The sequence below is a fragment of the Anser brachyrhynchus genome (genome assembly GCF_964034855.1).
Source record: "Anser brachyrhynchus genome assembly, chromosome: 1".
In the NCBI taxonomy this organism is placed as follows: Eukaryota; Metazoa; Chordata; class Aves; order Anseriformes; family Anatidae; genus Anser; species Anser brachyrhynchus.
Window position 1 is genome coordinate 141,179,276 of NC_137694.1, and position 19,365 is coordinate 141,198,640.

Sequence of the window (19,365 nt, forward strand, 5' to 3'; positions counted from 1 at the left end):
AAAAACACCAAAGCCAGAGATTTAAGATGTCCTGTGCTTTTCCTTTACTATCCAGCTACATGCTATATAAAAAGCGTCTTGGCAGATCTGCTGTTTCACTTAAAGACTCAATGCCTATAAACAACAAAAACATACACATTTCTAGGCCGGCATTTTAAAATGAAATTTGCAAGTCTCACAGCTGCAGACAGATAACTGAAAATAAGACTTAGTGAGTACGGAAATCCTCTGGAATGTCCCCTCTCTGATAATTTGAGCACCTGGCACTATGTTCTTACATTTGGTGTTGGCAATGCACAGCAAACTAATCAGTCAATGACTACAACATCAAGCATTAAAAGCACTATGTGTTTGGTGACACCCCTGCATGTATTCGTGGACCAGCTAGTTTTGCATTCAAAGATCTTTAGCAGATCTCCTATGCCATACAGCCAAGAGGATATCCACAGCTCTAAACTTCTTCAGATCTATCTCTATGCCATCACAGCATGTGAATTTTGGGTCTCTATGCTATCACAGCACATAAACTTGGGGTTGGTTTACTGACAACTTATAAATCCATCAAAGACATCAGGGGCTTATTTACTTTTGCACAAACACTGAACACATTAAACCTGGGATAACGTTAAATATACCTGAGGCTAAAACTCAAGTATCATTACCAAAAATAAAAATGCAGATAATACCACTTGCTACATCTTAATTAATTCCTGTACATTTTGCTAGATCTCTGCTCAGTCTTTTTAAGTAGGTCTGTTGCTCTTTTCATTTATAAGATCACATCCCATTCACGGTGGTATAAGAACAAAAGAATAATCTGTAAGAAAGTAAAAAGAAAAAAAAAAAAAAAGGAAAAAGAAAAAAAGACCCAGACCCAGAAAGTGGTGGTCTCTGTCAAAAGCTATTCTATATAAGACATCACCTGAAAGTTTTAACAGCTAAATGAAGAAAGTCACACAAACTGTTTGATTTATGCCTTTGCATACAAAATAAATAAGTCTCTCTTTAAATGTACTTATCCATTAAAAATTAAAGATAAGGAATTGTGAGAGGCAACTTCCATTGCTTCTCTCTTAATTGAGACAGATCAGCAACATTCATTTCATGTGTTACTGTTCTATAAATGTGACTGCAGTATATCTTGTGCAGTCACTAATACTTGTAAGGTCTAAGTTCATTCTTTCAACTGTAATAAGTATTGTAGGTGTAAAATTGCTCTAACTTTGATACTGAGTGCCTTAAAATCCTTCAGGGCTGAAAATGAAAGTCACACAAAGAGAGAATGGTTATTGAAAAAAAGAGCTTGGAAATAATGAAACTTGATAGATTAGATAAATATTTTAGGTCAGTTCTTGAAAGTCTCTTTGGTTTCTAAAGGTCTTTTATAGTTGGGAAAGTAGTAATTAATTCACCTGACTTGAGAGGTAAGGATACACTAAATACCATTTCAAAGAACTTACAAAAACCTCTCTGAAAGTTACCTGAAACCTTGTTTCTCTAACTTTAAGAAGATATGAACTTTCTGACTATTGCAGGTATTAGGTTTTCTTATGGTTTCAAAAGTTCTTTAATCCTGTGATGGATATTGGTTTTAAGCTGAAGTTAAGATGAAAATGATGAAGCAGATTTGGAAGTGCAGTCATTCATGATAGTATTTGTATTATGAGTTCTTTCCAGAACTTCAAAAGGTTTTGTTTTGATAATCATAGAGAAGTGTATGTCTATCTGAACAATATTTCAGTCTCACATTGTTATCACAATTGTCCAGAAATCCTACAAAGGTAAAACCACTGGTGAGGGATTTCTGATGTGCCCTTCCTTTTCATCTGAGAAATACTAAGGGAACATTTTTACAGTATTTCAGCACTTCTGCTCCAAGTTCTGATCAAAATGAAAATATATATATATATATATATGATAAGAAAACTATAGAACAGAGAAGTGTTGAGATTTTTTTTTTTTTTTTAGAGAAATGCAAAAACTGGCTAGTTTGTTTCAGTAAAGGACAAAATTTTCAGCTCAGTTGAACTGATCTGAACTGATCTGAACAGATTTTTATGAAATAGAATTTAGAAAAACAAGACCAAAGAAACTATATGAATTCTGCAATAAGCATATTTTCTCTCTTTTTGTGTTTAAGCCCTAATCGGTAATATAGTTATACATTTTATTTTTCTGTTGGCCTTGGTCTACTTTGTATACTAGCTTTCTGCCTTCTCTCTCTACTCCCCAATTCCAAACTTCTTGTTACTGTGAATACCTTATCCAGACATTTACTCATAATTATTCTACTTCTCTCTAGGTTTTTTCCTTCTCTCCTAGATTTTCTGGACCTGCCCCTTTAAACACGTACACAATCATCCATTTTCCCCTCTGTCAACATCTGTATCATGAGAAGATTCTCAAGTCCTTAAATCTTCTTCTTGTTCCTGGTTTTCTTTCTTCGACTTTTTCATTCTTCCCCCTTTTTACTTGTTCAGCTGAATGTCACTTGAGACTTGCCATTCATATGTAGAGACCACCCTGACCTTCCAAGCAGGGAGACTCTCTAGGGTTTACCACTGTGGTTTCGCAGGTCAATCTCAGCCTCTCAACTCCTTTCTGTTCCTTGCCAAAGAAGGAAGAAACTGGAAGGAACATCTTTCCTCATGAGACCAGATAAAGGGAGGGAATTCTGGCCACAGCCAGTCCATGCAGAAATGCAAAGAAACATACGGTAGGTGGAAAGAGGAAATAGTCATGGGGAGAAGACAGTGGAATGAAGGGAAAAAAACAGGGAAGGAGAGGAAAAAGGCAAAAGAGAAGAAAGGACATGGGATGTGTGTAGAGGATGTAAGGAAAAATAAGGAAAAAAAAAAAGGGAGAAAAGGAAAGGGTTGTAGAAAGTAGAGACACCTAGAAGATGTCTGAAAACAGTTGTGAAAGGTAAGAAGTGATTCTGTGGGGACTGACTAGATGTCAGAAAAGAGAGTAAACAGATCTCATGTACCTGACCTGTGACAAGAACTGGAATTAGTGTCTAATGTGAGCAGAGTGGAAACAACTGCTGAAGTCAGTGTTAGAGTCATTGCGTACTGGTGTGGTATGAAATGTTGATAGCCAATGGGTGGAAAAATGAGCTCTCACAGCAGTATGCCAGTGATGTAAAAATCAATTCCCAGAATCTGCAAAGAGTGGGAAGAGCTCTAGGGAAATCAAAGGATAGATTCTATATCCTCCCTGACTTCTGAACATATTACCTGATTATATTAGTCTTTGGAAGAATCGAAGGCTTTGATCAACAAAAGTTTACCTTGCTTACTAATAATATACCCATGATTGCCGGTGGTAATAACCATCATAAAATAAAAACATACAGAAACGGCATTACCATTTCTAATAGGACATACACTCAGACATCCAGAAAAATAAACTGACTACAGGAAGCTGCAACAACTTTTCATTCTTTGCACTCCCTCATTCATTGCCCTTTTTTTGGTTCCTTATGAAAGCCAACACTGAAAATTAATCTCTTAAAAAATTTTCAGGGAAAGATGGTTTTCACAAACACAGATTTATAACTCTGAATATGATCAAATTGATTTATAAGGAAGATTGAATATTTTCCAAAAAAATCTTGTTTCAAAGAAAACTTGTATCATAGAGTCTCACAGGTTGGAAGGCACTTCGGTAAGTCTCTAGTTCAACCTCCTGCTCAAAATAGGGTTGACACTGAATTCAGGTCAGGTTTTTCAGGGCTTTATCCACTTGTGTCTTTAAAACCTTTAATAACAGAGACTGCACATTGCTCCCGGACAACCTGCTCCAATGCTTGACTGCCATTGGTGATTTTTTTTCTTCTACCAATTCACAACCTCCCATGCTTCAATTAATGACCATTATCTCATTATACTGCTGTTCATGTTAGTGTAGTGTTTAAACATTAAAGATTACTACATCATCCACTGGTTTGTGTTTTCCTTTGGTATATACAGTTAAGTAAAATACTTGCTGGAAGACACCTTTTTGTGGGTATAATGAATCACAGTAAAAAGGATTATAAATAAATGTACAACTGTCATTCTGGGATCACAGAAACACCTGAGTTTTCCTTCTGAAACTCCCATATGAGTAGTGATTAGTCTCAGCTTGCTTAACTTTTGAAATCTGATAGTATCACAGACAAGGATTTTTGGCTGTCAATTTTGCTAAGCCTTGACATAATAAATACTGCTATATTTTGCACACAAATCAATAGAAGCCTACAGTACAAATCCCCCAAACAACTTTGAGGTTTTCAAATTTCTGGGAACACCCTTTTATCTTCCTCTCCGCAGTCTTGTGTAGGTTAGACAAGAAAACCTTTAAAGATTTCAACTCTGGACTTTGGGGAAAGGTTTTGGGGACAAAAAGAAAGAAAGGAGAAACCATGTTATGAAACACTTGGGTATCTCAGTTTCCTTTTAATCATAAGAGACATTTATCCAAGAGTTTGCAGCTACCTTCTCTGGCTGCCAGAGGCAAGCAATGTTGTCTTATTGAAATGTTGATTTTCAGACAACTGCTGTGAACAAATACACTGTTCAGATCACAAAGTTCCCTTCTGTTTAAAGTCATCGCTACCAGGCAAACTTCTCCATGCTCCTGTGGTCTAGTAGCTTCATTTAAAGTCAATCAATACAGGAAGAAAGTACCTGTAAGGTACAAACATGCACCTCTTGCTTCTTTCTTGCCTTTTTAACTTGAAAAGGGCAACAGAGCTTACAGAATTTAAAAGTGGACAGTGCTGATTGTTTGCTCTAAATGATCACCATTTTTTCCCCCTAAATTAGGTGGCATTTCTGTTTTGTTTCAGACAAATGCATAGGAAGTACTGTAAGTGTAAAATAGCTATTATTTTTCCATTATGTCTTATATTTTGAAAAACTTTAAGCATATGTTCTTCACATAATACCTTCTGCAGTGAAAAAATCAGAGAGTCAGAGATGATTAAAAAAACTGTAAAATAGCTAGTATGTGATCAAGCCATTTACAAGCAAAATTTAAAAGTAAATAGAGAATCTCTCCATTGTCCTTTTCAGACAAGATTTGAAACTAAGCATTATGTATTCAGGATTAAGGTGTTTCAGGATATCATAGGGTGCATCCTTCTTTCTGTTGAGGACCAAATAATCCTATAATCTTTCAGAAAGATAATATATATATTCATCAAAAAGTTATGTTTATATCTCACAGGAAAAATCTTTTCCCAAAATAAAAAAAAAAAAGTCTGTGAAAATTCTTCCTCAGTTCTGACATTGTCTTCACCTATTCAAATGGCATGATCAATGCAGAGTATACTGTTGCAATCTACCTAGACAATAATATTCAATACAATAATATAATAATTATTTTTTTTTTTAAGCACCATTATAGGAAATGTGCTTTCAAGTGTCAAATCAGTTAATACAGATAAGAGAGAGACTTATAAGCATAGCAGCATCACAGTGTCTCAAGGCTACAAGTGAATATTTACTTCATATGCCCTTAAGAACAGCTAAAGTGCATTCAGTTTGTCTGTTTCAGAGGATTTGCAATAGGATTTGTTCCTCTTTTTGCTTCATTCTGTTTTACTCTAGGCAGCTTCTTGCATATTGCTTATTGCCTTATTAGCTGAGCACCTGCCAGTAATAAAAAGATTGAAAGCTTTTTATTCTTATCAATCTCTTTTCTCATCCTCTTTCATTATTCTGGGTTTGTGTACGTGACAGCAATTGTGCAGAAGTATGCATGCCCGTGAGAGACAGAGATTAAAAGAGATTCTTTGTGCAGGTTTGTAGTTGTTATATTCCTTGACTTTTTACTGAGGACAAAACAGAAGCAGATGGAGACATCAGGATGGATGTTCTTTTCTAAGATACTCATCTACAAATAAGGACTACCTTCGTATCAACCTTCCACATTTATGCTTATCTTCTGCTCCAGTGGAGCAATACATTTAATTAGGAATTTTGTAGGCTTCGGTATATCATAGGACATGGTATAGAATGACTTGAACTTAGAGACCCAGGCCAGAAACTTTGTTAATCTTTTCTTTCTATGAGAGGGCTATATCAGCCATGGAACAACTCTAATGTAGTTTACTAGTAACCTGTGTTGCTAAAGACAAAAATAGAAATATATTGATGAGAGCACATAAATACTGTGAATTTCAATTCACTCCACTTCCTGATAATCAAATTTGTTTTTAATGAGGCTTGTATTTTTTCACTGGTGGTGGTTTTCCAAAAGAAATAAACACAGACGTCCAATCAGGCTGCCAGAGTGAAAAAAATAAAGGGCATTAATTGGGATGTTCCTAAACTGATGTACTCAGGACTGACCAAGAAGAGATGCAGCTAACTTTGCTTACTGGTGCCCAACAAAAGACATCAATGCAAGTGGCAGCAAAGCAATGGATGAATTAAACCAGTCTGCTTAAGGTTATGTAGCAGCTGGTGGAGCTGGGAGAACTTCTGAACTCCTTGATGCAAAATCACACCCTACACAGCTCTTAACTCCCATCAGGACAAAACAAAGTCACACAACAGCCCTCCCCATAGTGACTTGGTTTCCCTGGGAAAGAAACTCAGGCAGAAGATGATGGAATGGAGGGGGCCTCAGTGTTTTCTGCATAAGCTCTCTGATTTGTCCAATTGTACCATAAGAGCATGTACCTTTTGTTCAATCTACGTCTCCCTATGTTTTCTTTCTTATATGGAAAGATTTTGTGAGAAAGTCAGCTGTTCCTGAAACATAACTTTAGCAGTAAGACTGCCAGAAGCTACAATATGAAAATTTAGGGAGAAAATAAACAACTATAATATTCATGACTAATGCAAACATTACATCATAACAATTTCCATTACACAGTTAGTAGGTAACATTGGTAGTAAGGTGATGGTTGGACCAGATGATCTTGAAGGTCTTTTCCAACCTTAATGATTCTGTGATTCTACTTAGATATACAAAAGTACAGTGTTTTGTGAAAAAAAAAACAAACAGAGGAATCAAACAAAAATCCAAAGCATATGGGAGAATATAAAAATATTTAAAAATAAAGTTAAATTTGATGTCTCAATTTATGTTACTGCTTTTCTCCCATCTAAATCTTATTTCTTGTTTGTCTGAGGGGTTCTCTGATATTAAGAGACATAATGCCTGTGCATTTTATTTTGACAGACATATATGCTACACAACTACAAAAAAAAGGATTCAAGTTTTATTATTTGTCCTGTAGCATGCCCATTACAAAAAGTTAATTGCCTTTTAAGGAGAGAGACCTGCCCTTCATAGCAAGGGATTCAGCCGGACAGACCTCAGCAACATCCTTCTAATGGAAGCAGATATAAAGGATATTTCCATGACTGTTTCCAGCAATGGTAACAAAACCTCTTTCAAAGCTGCACTACTGCATTAATTCCTTCCCTTTCTTAGTCCTGTGGACCCTGGTGATATGTTTTTGTTTTTCTGCTAATTTTGAAGAAGCAGAATCAATAAGCAAGAAAAGGCCTTGAAAATAATAAGCAAAGAAAAAGCCTTTTCTCATGGAAGTTTCATGTTTCCAGGCTGACTTATTTTGCCAGGCTTAAAGGTAAACACAACTGACAAGACATAACTACCAGGCTGAGGACTTGATGCTTTCACCCTGTTTATTGAATCTGCTAGACACCTTTGATGGTTTCTACTAATCTCATCATCATTAGTCAGTCAAACTTAGCGAAAGTAACAACTATCGACTGGATTCTAGCTAAAATACATCTAATCTGAGAGTCAATAGTCACTACTTTTTTTCTTCTTTTTTTTTTTTTTTTTAAAAAAAAAAAAAAAAAAAAAAAACTTCTGCAGCATTGTGAAGGTTATCCAACCTTGCCCATTCGGGTCTCTCCTTGAGCTTCTTTTCTCACCTCCCCAGTGACTTTGCTTGGCATTTATCCTGCTCCTAATATATGCACAGTACTTGGTTCTCCATGTGCCAAATGGCTTCTCTACGCCCAGAGGCAATTCTTCAGTAATTCTTCACTTCTCATTAGATACCAGTGAATTCAAGTACACAGTTGTCATTGCTTAGAGATGCATCACTAAACAATCCTCAGTGTGGCCTCTGAGGTGTCTCCAGAAGAAAGCATTGCAACCAATTAAAAAATCCACTTTTCCTCTTGAGTTCACAGAATCACAGAATCGTCTAGGTTGGAAGAGACCTCCAAGATCACCTAGTCCAACCTCTGACCTAACACTAACAAGTCCTACACTAAACCATATCACTAAGTTCAACATCTAAATGTCTTTTAAAGACATCCAGGGATGGTGACTCAACCAGTTCCCTGGGCAGCCCATTCCAATATCTAACAACCCTTTCAGTAAAGTTCTTCCTAACATCCAACCTAAACCTCCCCTGGCGCAACTTTAGCTCATTCCCCCTCGTCCTGTCACCAGGCACGTGGGAGAATAGACCAACCCCCACCTTGCTACAGCCTCCTTTAAGGTACCTATAGAGAGCGATAAGGTTACCCCTGAGACTCCTCCAGGCTGAAGAATCCCAGCTCCCTCAGCCGCTCCTCGTAAGACTTGTTCTCCAGACCCCTCACCAGCTTCGTCGCCCTTCTCTGGACTCGCTCGAGCACCGCGATGTCCTTCTTGTAGCGAGGGGCCCAAAACTGAACACAGTACTTGAGGTGCGGCCTCACCAGAGCCGAGTACAGGGGGACAATCACTTCCCTAGCCCTGCTGGCCACACTGCTTCTTATACAAGCCGGGATGCTGTTGGTCTTCTTGGCCACCTGAGCACACTGCTGGCTCATACTCAGCCGACTATCAACCAGTACTCCCAGGTCCTTCTCTGCCAGGCAGCCTTCTAACCACTCATCTCCCAGCCTGTAGCTCTGCTTGGGGTTTTTGCGCCCCAGATGCAGGACCCGGCACTTGGCCCTGTTGAATTTCATACAGCTGACCTCAGCCCATCAGTCCAGCCTATCCAGATCCTCCTGCAGAGCCTTCCTGCCCTCGAGCAGATCGACACACGCACCTAACTTGGTGTCATCTGCAGACTTACTGAGGGTGCACTCGATCCCCTCATCCAGATCATCGATAAAGATATTAAAGAGAACTGGCCCCAGTACTGAGCCCTGGGGGACTCCACTAGTGACCGGCCTCCAACTGGATTTGACTCCATTCACCACAACTCTTTGGGCCCGTCTATCCAGCCAGTTTCTAACCCAACGAAGCGTACGCCAGTCCAAGCCACGAGCAGCCAGTTTCTTGAGGAGAATGTTGTGGGAAATGGTGTCAAAAGCCTTACTGAAGTCAAGGTAGACAACATCCACAGCCTTTCCCCTCATCCACTGTGTGTCTCACTTTTTCATAGGAGATCAGGTTAGTCAAGCAGGACCTGCCTTTCATAAACCCATGCTGACTGGGCCTTTTTGCCTAATTGCCCTGTAAGTGCTGCATGATGACACTCAAGATAAGTTGCTCCATGAGCTTCCCTGGCACTGAGGTCAAACTAACAGGCCTACAGTTCCCCGGGTCTACCCTCCGGCCCTTCTTGTAGATGGGCGTCATGTTTGCTAGCCGCCAGTTGACTGGGACCTCCCCCGATAGCCAGGACTGCTGATAAATGATGGAAAGTGTCTTGGCCAGCTCCTCCGCTAGTTCTCTCAGTACCCTTGGGTGGATCCCATTCGGCCCCATCGACTTGCGTACATCCAAATGCTGTAGCAGGTCGCCAACCATTTCCTCGTGGATAGTGAGGGCCACATCCTGCTCCCCATCCCCTTCCACCAGCTCAGGGTACTCGGTATCCAGAGAACAACTGGTTTTGCCGCTGAAGACTGAGGCAAAGAAAGCATTGAGCACCTCAGCCTTTTCCTCATCTTTTGTAACTAAGTTTCCCCCCGCATCCAGTAAAGGATGGAGATTCTCCTTAGTCTTCCTTTCTGTGTTGATGTATTTGTAAAAACATTTTTTGTTATCTTTAACGGCAGTAGCCAAATTGAGCTCCAGATGAGCTTTGGCCTTTCTAATTTTGTCCCTGCACAGCCTCGCAACATCCTTATAGTCCTCCTGAGTGGCCCGCCCTCTTTTCCAAAGATTATAAACCCTCCTTTTTCTCCTAAGCTCGAGCCACAACTCTCTGTTCAGCCAGGCCGGTCTTCTTCCGTGCCAGCTTGTCTTTGGGCACATGGGGACAGACCGCTCCTGAGCCATTAAGATTTCCTTCCTGTAGAATGCCCAGCCTTCCTGGACTCCTCTGCCCTTCAGAACCACCTCCCAGGGGACTCTGCCAACCAGTGTCCTGAACAGCTCAAAGTCAGCCCTCCTGAAGTCCAGTACAGCGGTTTTACTAGTCCCCTTCCTGACCTCACCAAGAATAGAGAACTCTACAATTTTGTGGTCACTCTGCTCAAGACAGCTCCCGACCACCACATCTCCCACCAATCTGTCACTGTTTGTGAACAGAAAGTCTAGCGGGGCACCTCCCCTGGTAGGCTCTCTAACCAGCTGTGTCAGGAAGCTATCTTCCATGCTCTCCAGAAACCTCCTAGACTGCTTTCTCTGGGCTGTGTTGTGCTTCCAGGATACGTCTGGGAAGTTGAAGTCCCCCACGAGAACAAGTGCTGACAATTTCGCAACTTCTGCCAGCTGCCTGTAGAACTCCTCACCCTTCTCCTCATCCTGGTTCGGCAGTCTATAACAGACCCCCACCAGGATGCTTGCCCTGATGGCCTTCCCGCTGATCCTAACCCATAGGGACTCAACCTTATCATTCCCAGCCCCAAGTTCCACAACATCAAAACACTCTCTAATATAGAGAGCCACACCACCACCCCTTCTGTGCCGCCTGTCCCTTCTGAAGAGCCTATAGCCAGACATCGCAGTGCTCCAGTCATGAGAGTGGTCCCACCACGTTTCCCTGATGGCAACCAAGTCATAGCCTGCGTGTTGCATGGTGGCTTTCAGCTCCTCTTGTTACCCATGCTGCGTGCATTAGTGTAGATGCTCTTCAGTTGGGCCATTGCCTTCTCCCCCAGCCTTGCCATTGTTCCCCCTGGCACAGCTCCAACAAGCCTTATTTCAGCCCCGTCCCCCTTCTTACCTAGTTTAAAGCCCTCTCAATGAGCCCTGCCAGCTCCTGGGCTAGGATCCATTTTCCCCTTAGAGATAGGGACCCGTCTGTGGTCATCAGGCCGGGTGCCGAGTAAAGCGCCCCATGGTCAAAAAAAACAAAATTTCTGTGTTGGCACCAGCCTCTGAGCCACGTGTTAATCAGGTGGGCTTTCCGTGTCCTCTCTGTACCCTTCCCTGCCACTGTAGGGATAGACGAAAACACCACCTGTACTCCCGCTCCATCCACTAACCATCCCAGTCCCCTAAAGTCCCGTTTGATAGCCTTCAGGCTTCTCTCTTCGATATTATCACTGTCAGCCTGGACTATCAAAAGAGGATAATAAATAAAAAAAAGCAAATAAAATAAAATCCACCCATTACAACGACTAAAGTAATTAGAAAATGATGTTCTCTGCATATGGGGTAACACCAGTGTATATACAATGGAACATGCATCTTGGAAGGTGCCTTAGGAAGTTTCATCAAGGATCAAGTTCACCACTAAAGAACAAAATCTGTCATAACCCAAATAAGAGTGAACTGTGCACAGCATCATTAGGAGTTTGGGCACTGCTCACTACTGATCCATCTCTGATTATTGCCTGTAAGAGCAGCATGATGCTTGCCATTCAGTTTGCTTTCTCATGTTGAAATAAAACACCCACAAAGGGGCACTTTTATCTTACTTACAGAAAATTCTTATTGCTATGACTCCACAACTGAGACAGAGCAGATTTCTGTTCCAGAATGTCCCCACATTGTCCTCATTGTCCTGTGATGCAATTGTTTCTTACAGAGTGCCAAAATCAGTCATTCTTTCTTATGGTAAAAAAATAGGATGCCAAGGAATGTGACTGTCTCCTGATGCTCTGTATATATTACAAAGATGATCTTTATATGTTAAGTTACAAACGCAGTGTTGCTAGGAGTTTGAGTGATGGATCAGTCTTGCCATAGAGATCAGATTCATTTGCAAACCAGATATCACATACCTAAATAAGCAAATAGCAATAATATAAATATGTAGAATATAATAGCTGTTATATTACGTTTCCAGGTGAAAGGTATTTTCTTCCTGTCTGTGGAACTTTTCCCAGTGCCTTGGTATCACATTGTCAAAAAAAAAAAAAAAAAAAAAAAAAGCTCACACTGGCACATGAAAAGATACTTAAAGTGGTTTTGGCTTCAAGTAAATAATGAATATAATGAGGCATGTGATAAAATCATTGGAATGAGCAATAACTGTCACGTGACAGAGGCTCCTGTGCCTTCTGCTGATACCTTCAGCTGCCAGACAAGCGAAGAGCCACCTGCCTGCCTTCAGAGTTTTTCTCTTATTTTCCCCTGACACTGTAGATATAAATTAGTCATCTATTTATATTCTTAATCAAAATTGCTCACTGGCATTTTTTTCCAAACTTGTTTTGGTACTGATTAAAAATAAAAAAATAAATAAAATCTCATCATTTCTTATTTATAAAAAAAAATAGAGAAAGAAGTCTAGATTCTCTGGGAAACTAGAATGCCCCTGTTTTCTTGCTAGACTTGCTGTTTCCTTGTTTGAAAGTAAGTCAGAGCTGGGAATCCCAGCTATTAAATCCAGTTGCCTACCTTGAACATCAGGTCCTGGAATGCTAACACTGTTCTTGCTCTGCAGCAGATTGCCTAGAGAGTTTGTGTCTGTGACATAGTTCTCCTATCTTCCTCAGACAGCCGTGCAGGACAAATGGAGATATCACAGATCCTCAGAAGACTGCTGCAAAACTGGGGTAGGTATGAGCTTCCTGGAATAGCCTACCATCAATCCAGTCTCAGCAAGAGTTTGCTGGAGCCAGGATATCATGAGTCAAGCATTTTAGGCTTTGCTAATCAACACTTGCTGTAATTTTACAGTAAGGTTTCATTTTTTGCTGGAAGTAATAGCAGCTGCTGCCTCTCCAGAGGAGCCCTCAATCTCATGGAGAAAAGTCTCAAGTCACTATAAAACGAGAGAGAGATTTGGTCTGCTATTAGCCCCAAACCTTAGCCCTCTGTAAGGAACAGAAATCCCCAGAAGAGCAAGGGATAATATATTAATTAACCACCACCAACAACTATCCCTGATCTAGGAGACAATGGGAATCCTTAACCTCAGCAAAGTTTCACTGCCTTTTCTGTTAAACAGAAATTGTGTGTGTATTAGTAGCTATTTACAGAGATAATATCAGATGGCTTTAAGTCTGATACACTTGTATCACAATGTAGTGCTTAAATTTGGAATCAGGATAGAACCACAGAACTGTAAATGTTTAGAAAGATGTCTCTGCTATACCTTATACAATATGCACTAGTTTGACATAAATCTACCATAAATTAGATTTAGAAAGTGTAACTTTACACTGAATGTACTTATATAATGGATTAATTTGGCCAATTTCATAGATATATAGCACTTCCTATTGGAGTAATTAGATGAAAATTAGCAGAAATTCCAATTCAAATATCTTGTAAAATTTTATGAGTCTTGGCTTGAGTAGGAGACGGAGGGTCATAAAAATCTAAAAGACGCTTAACACAGTGTCTGTTATGTATTGAGAAATGTATTGAGTCCTCCTAGAAGAGGAAAAAGCTGAAATAGCTTAAAATATGCTCATCACAAAAGCTTAATCAAGAATTCCATTGATGCCCCATGATCTGGTTCAGCCCATTACAGAGAGCACATATGGGAAGTTCAGATTTGGATTAAAGTTCTTTTTGTGTATTGAAAAGCCTTCCTAACATCTTTAATGCTGCTCCCCTTGAGATGTGAACATTAAACAGTGTTCCTTCTGGCCTGTTCTTCATCAGGAGTAAAATTCTGCCCTCAGACTTTATTAATGATTCTACTGGTGATACATGAGATGAAATAAAGCACAACTCATTCCACAAAACCAGCATTTCCTTTTCCAGGCTAGAAGGAATAATAAAGAAACATATTTAAATTGGTGATGACAGCTACTTCTGTTGGAAAATTAATAATATGAGGCTCAAAGTACTGATCATCTAAATTGCATATCCGTAAGTGGTTTCATGTTCAAAGGGATAACATTTGATTGAACTATGTTTATATTTAGAAAATGGGCATCTTCTTTTTCAAGCACAGTGTTAGATTTCGATGGATTCTTTTTAAATGCCTTTCACATTTCCATACTTTTTTGCTGCAATACTTTACGTGCTTTTGTAAGTCACTTTAAAAAAATACTTGAACTTTTTAGAAGGCTAGAAGTACATGCTTTAAGGCCTGTCTGAGCAAACAAACCATCTACAGCTGGCAAATTTGCTTGCCTCTATTTTCAACTGAACTGAAAACATTTGGGTCGTTCATGTGCATATTTTAGTGTTTGCAGTAGGAATGGCATACCAGGGATGCCCACCCTTTCCTGCCTTGCATCAGTCCTCCAATAATGGTCCACTCAGGACTCTGTAGACCTTCTCACTTGGTAAAAGATAAAATTGGCTACAAAAATACCATCGGTTCTATAATCTAAATCTAAGGGTCTTTTTAAAATGAACAGTATTGTTGGGTTTTTATCAGAACAGCAGCAAGAAAAATAAAGCAACAAAACCCCATTAATCAACTCAGAGTGATAATTTTTATTCTGTCATCTTTCACTGCAGTTCAATATTACTGCAGCTGGTAAGGCTTCATTTTGGTGTGGCTGTCATATTCTGTCTCCTGAAGGAGTGTCACAAATCTAGGTTAATCTTGAGCACTCTGTACAGAGTGATCTCTATGCTTAATAGCTACCAATGCATTTCTCTTCCAATGATTTGTCCAAACAGTTTTGGATCTTAGTCAATTTTAGCATCCAGAGTATCCTATGGCACATGTTTCACAACAAATTGCACTTAACTTCTCATTTCCAGCCTGCATTTTTCTGCTTGTGTTTTACTTGTTTATTCTTGTTCTGGCATTGTCCTTTAGACAGAATGCCTCTTCTTCCTTACTGATATTTATGTAAATCCTAACTACCTTAATAAACTAGCTTTTCTGGCAGTATCCTGAAATGAGGATGAACAATCTACAATGTTCAAACCAGCATTGAATAGATATAACCGAGGCAGTTTAACAGCATACTTGAGTACCAGAAGTATCACAGCAGACTCCCTCAGCTCAGAAAGATAAATTAACCCAAATGAAGAACCACCCTTACAGAATATTTTTATGCAACAGTACATAGTACTTCAAAAGCATGTGAAGAATATGTGATCACCTAGAGCAAAATCTAACATGCTTGTAACATTGGGATCAAGTCACAGCATTCACTCTTTCTACCCATTCACAAGCAAACACACATTAATACCATTCATTGGCATTTACACCAGTGTTGCAGCATCTCTTTATTAAGGAAACCTGCCTGTGACATGCAGTTATTCTGACCAGACTGGCTCACAGACTGGGAAAGATCTGCCACATCGCAACACTGATCAGAGTGCTCCAGGAGTGGTTCTTGAACAAGACTAGCTGCTCGGGCCAGCTGTTACTGTGAAAATGCTCCCCAAATCAGTGTCCATCTCCAAATTGTTTTTATGAGGTGTTCCTTAGATGTAACCAAAAAATAGGCACTCAAAAATCACTTCCGAGGAGAGTAAAAAATATGTTCCAAACAACAGGAAGGGGTAGATAGGTTTTAGTAAGCCCTGTTAGCACACTGAGGTGGTCTCTTGTTTATAAACTGTTGTTCTTCTTATTCTGGCAACTGGATCAAGTACGGTTTAGTATTCCCACCCAAGGAATATTAGCTGTCCCCAGAGCAATGAAAGGGTTAGGGTGTAAGTTTGTTGGCACTAGAGGAAAATCCTCTAGAAATAATTTTAGCTTAGTTTCACATTTCTGAACTAACAAGGGAAATGTATATAAATGGTAAAAAACAACCAACCAGGAAAAAAAAAAAAAAGCAAACCAAAAAAAAACACCACAAATATTAACCTTGTTTGTGTTTGAGTAGAGATGCAGGGAGTATTTTCCAGAACTTGTGCTTTTTTGTGCTTGCTTACAGTGGAAGCTGCAAAGATTTGTCTGCATGCAGGAGAGCAAACAAAAGGGATTCAGAGAGAAGGGGTGCTACGCTGTGCATTCTACAACCATTTCTATTTTATCCAAGGATATACGTCTTGGAATCCATAATAAGCTTGTCTCCTCGGAAACTTGTCATAGCAGGCAGTAATAAATCATTCAGGCATTCACTCAGTCATTCACTTTCTAAGTCCCACTGTGTATCATGTATCTTGGGACTGCTATGAATGCGCATAACACTGAAAATACAACAGATTAAGAAAACAAACCAGTCACACAGGAGATTGTCCTACGACAACTGTAGTGCTAAAAGAGTTCATGGAAAGGAACAAAACTTGGTATGAAGCTAAAGAAATAGGCTCTTGTAATCAACATGAGAAAGGAGGTTAACAAAGCTATAAAACGTTATTTTAATATTCTTCCACGTGTTATTCCATCTGACAAGAAATTATAAGGAATACATACAGAAAAAACTGGGACACTCAGATTCTGTTTGAACTTATGTAACTTTCATCTCCTAGATGGTAACACATGTATGTTTTCAAGGGTAGAATGGCTATAAGATAATCTATCTAAATTAGGGGGCGTATCTTCAAATCAAGATGTAATTTGAAACTTTGTCAAGGAGACTTCTGAAGTTGGCACTGATAGCCTCTCTCTCTCTCTCTTTTTTTTTTTTTTCTTTTTAATAAAATCTCAGAGCATAACTTACTTCTTACTTGCATTCAGTACTGCCTAGCTACTAGTGAAGGTAAGGTTTGAAGTGGTTTCCTTATCTATTAGTGCTCACTTTCTTCTTTGGATATTGCTAATGCAGGACCTATCAAACTTCTGTGATACATTTAATTAGTATCTCTGGACTGGGACTCCTTTGCCAGTCCTGGAACAAAAAAACAGTAGTTTGCCATAAGGCAAGAGCAGCTTTATGCAATAACTAAACATAGCTGAGGTGCATATAGTTCAGCGACAAGTGTTCATTAGCAGGAAAGCTCATTCAGGAGGTACTTGCCTCCTGTCCAGTTAAGTATACATGTATTGCACATATCCAAATTAAGCACACAACTGTGTATTTTTGCTCAGGCTCACTTATCTATGTAGATCATAAAACCCAGAAAAATAGTGTTGATATGTTTTGGAGGACTAAGATGTTTACATTGGCAGATTTTTTGTAAACACTTTCCTGGGGAAAAAGAAGAAAACTTGGATCAGCTGAAACCCAGATCCAGTTTCTAATTGAATGCCACTATTTGCATAACATTCATAAATGGAAATCAATACACTTCCATCACAGCAGTATATCTATTATGAAGGCATTAAATTAGTTTTCTATCACTTCTTAATAGATAGTGAAAAAAAAATACTATTTTCTAAGTAGAAAGACAATACAGACAATACAGTGCATTTCCCATTCACTTTTTGAGAACATAGATATTAAGACCTGTAGTTTAACCTGTAGTTAAAGGAAAAACCTTTAATAGAGACCCTTTTAAAACTGTTTGTAAAACATTTGTGTTGTGTAACTTTGGATTACACAACTGTGCAGCTGTACCTATGAGCAGACAGCTCTCAAGCTTTTTCAAACGAGTCAGTACAAAATGAACTTTCTCTCACAGTAATATTAGATCTCAAGCTAAACTTGCTTGACCTTTGTTTTCCATCTATTTTAATAATGCATTTGTTTTGCCTACTACATAGGTTTAAAATATACTGACAGTACATACAATACAACATTAGGATTACTGGACAAGCTAAGAAATAAAAGGGAAATAAGTTTCTAAGTATCTACTCCATTTACTTTAGATTATGGAACAGAGGCATTACCATGCTACTTGCTATAGACTCACACATTCAGAGATTACTGGGAATATCCCTAAACTGTGCACCTCCACAACAAAACTGCAATTTCTTTTCTCATTTACATGTGGTATGATTTTATAGATTAACATAGCAAGGAATGGCATGAGTATCTGCTTGTGCTGAAAGTGACTATAGGATCAAATAAAAAGGCCGGTGCTAGCAAAAATAAAAGAATAAATCTATGGAAAACTTCATGGCATAAATCCCTCAACCAGGAGTGCAAAACAAAAAAATCCTCTGAATATTTAAGCAAACCTAAGTTTCCTACACCTGTTGTGGAATGGTTGAGAAACCTAACAGAAATCAGAAACAAATTCATGCCTCTACATGCCACTCACGTACAACTCTAAAGTGTCAAAACAGTACTTACAGCTAGAGAATATCAGTGGACATGAGTGTTCATCCATTGGGAAATTGTGTAGCTGCAGCTGGCACTCAGCATTGATGGTAAGCCTATGGAGAAACCAAGTGACTGTTACCACACACCAGCAGAATGAACAGCTAGGGGAGGAAGCTGGGCAACCTTAAGTGGTCATACAAGAGAGCTTTGATATTTGCAAATTGTCCATTGCATATTTAGGCCTACTCCAAAACAATTATTATCTAAAAAACACAAATAATTTCAATAACATCATTAAGAGTTTCCTGATCCTAAGAAATCTGTGCATATGTTTTTCTTGACAAACACCAATCGAGACAATTCATCATTAAAGAACATGGAATGGAAACAACTATCCATTACAAAAATAACAAAAAAATGGCTGATGTGGTTTTATGCAATTCCACAAAATTAAAATCTCATAAAGAATCTGATGGGATTGGGAATAGTCTATTCATTAATTTATATTATAGTGTGAACTTAAAATTCATTCAGTCATTTTGGGATATCTCTCAAAAATGTATAAAAACTATGTATACCAGTGTCAGCTGTACAGATGTTGCAAAGACAAATCAGTAGAAAGGTCTTCACCCCCATTTGAGAAGTTTTTTTTGTTTTTTTTTTTTTTGTGATATCCTAGCACAAAGGACACTGTGAAAGGACTTGATATAAAAATGACTATTATAAACAAGTAAATTTTATTCTGAAAAATTACAAAGTGAATTTATAGTAACAGTAGATTACCTTAAATGTTAGTTTATTGTCTAGTGTTTTTCAGGAAACAGACGCTACATTAATTGCATGTCTGAATTTATGTAGCAAGTGTGAGGCATGGTTTTTGTTGTTGGTGGTGGTGGTTTGGTTTTGTTTTGTTTTTAATACTCAAAATCTAACAAAATGAATTGGCTAAGGTCTGAGTATCAAAGTTAGGATGGGATGGAGAAAACCTCCATGTCCTGGAGAAGGTCACTTATAAGGAACTTTGTGTTGA

At 38.8% G+C, this 19,365-nt stretch overlaps 1 protein-coding gene across 3 annotated transcripts in view; it reads right to left on the bottom strand.

Moving 5' to 3' along the window:
- Positions 1–19,365, bottom strand: part of GABRG3 (gamma-aminobutyric acid type A receptor subunit gamma3) — a 335,334-nt gene that overhangs the window by 133,531 nt on the left and 182,438 nt on the right. For all 3 annotated transcript variants that reach the window (XM_080593186.1, XM_080593185.1, XM_080593187.1), the window contains exon 5: positions 18,366–18,448. In XM_080593186.1, coding sequence (XP_080449312.1) covers positions 18,366–18,448 — 83 coding nt within the window. The remainder of the gene's footprint in view (positions 1–18,365; positions 18,449–19,365) is intronic.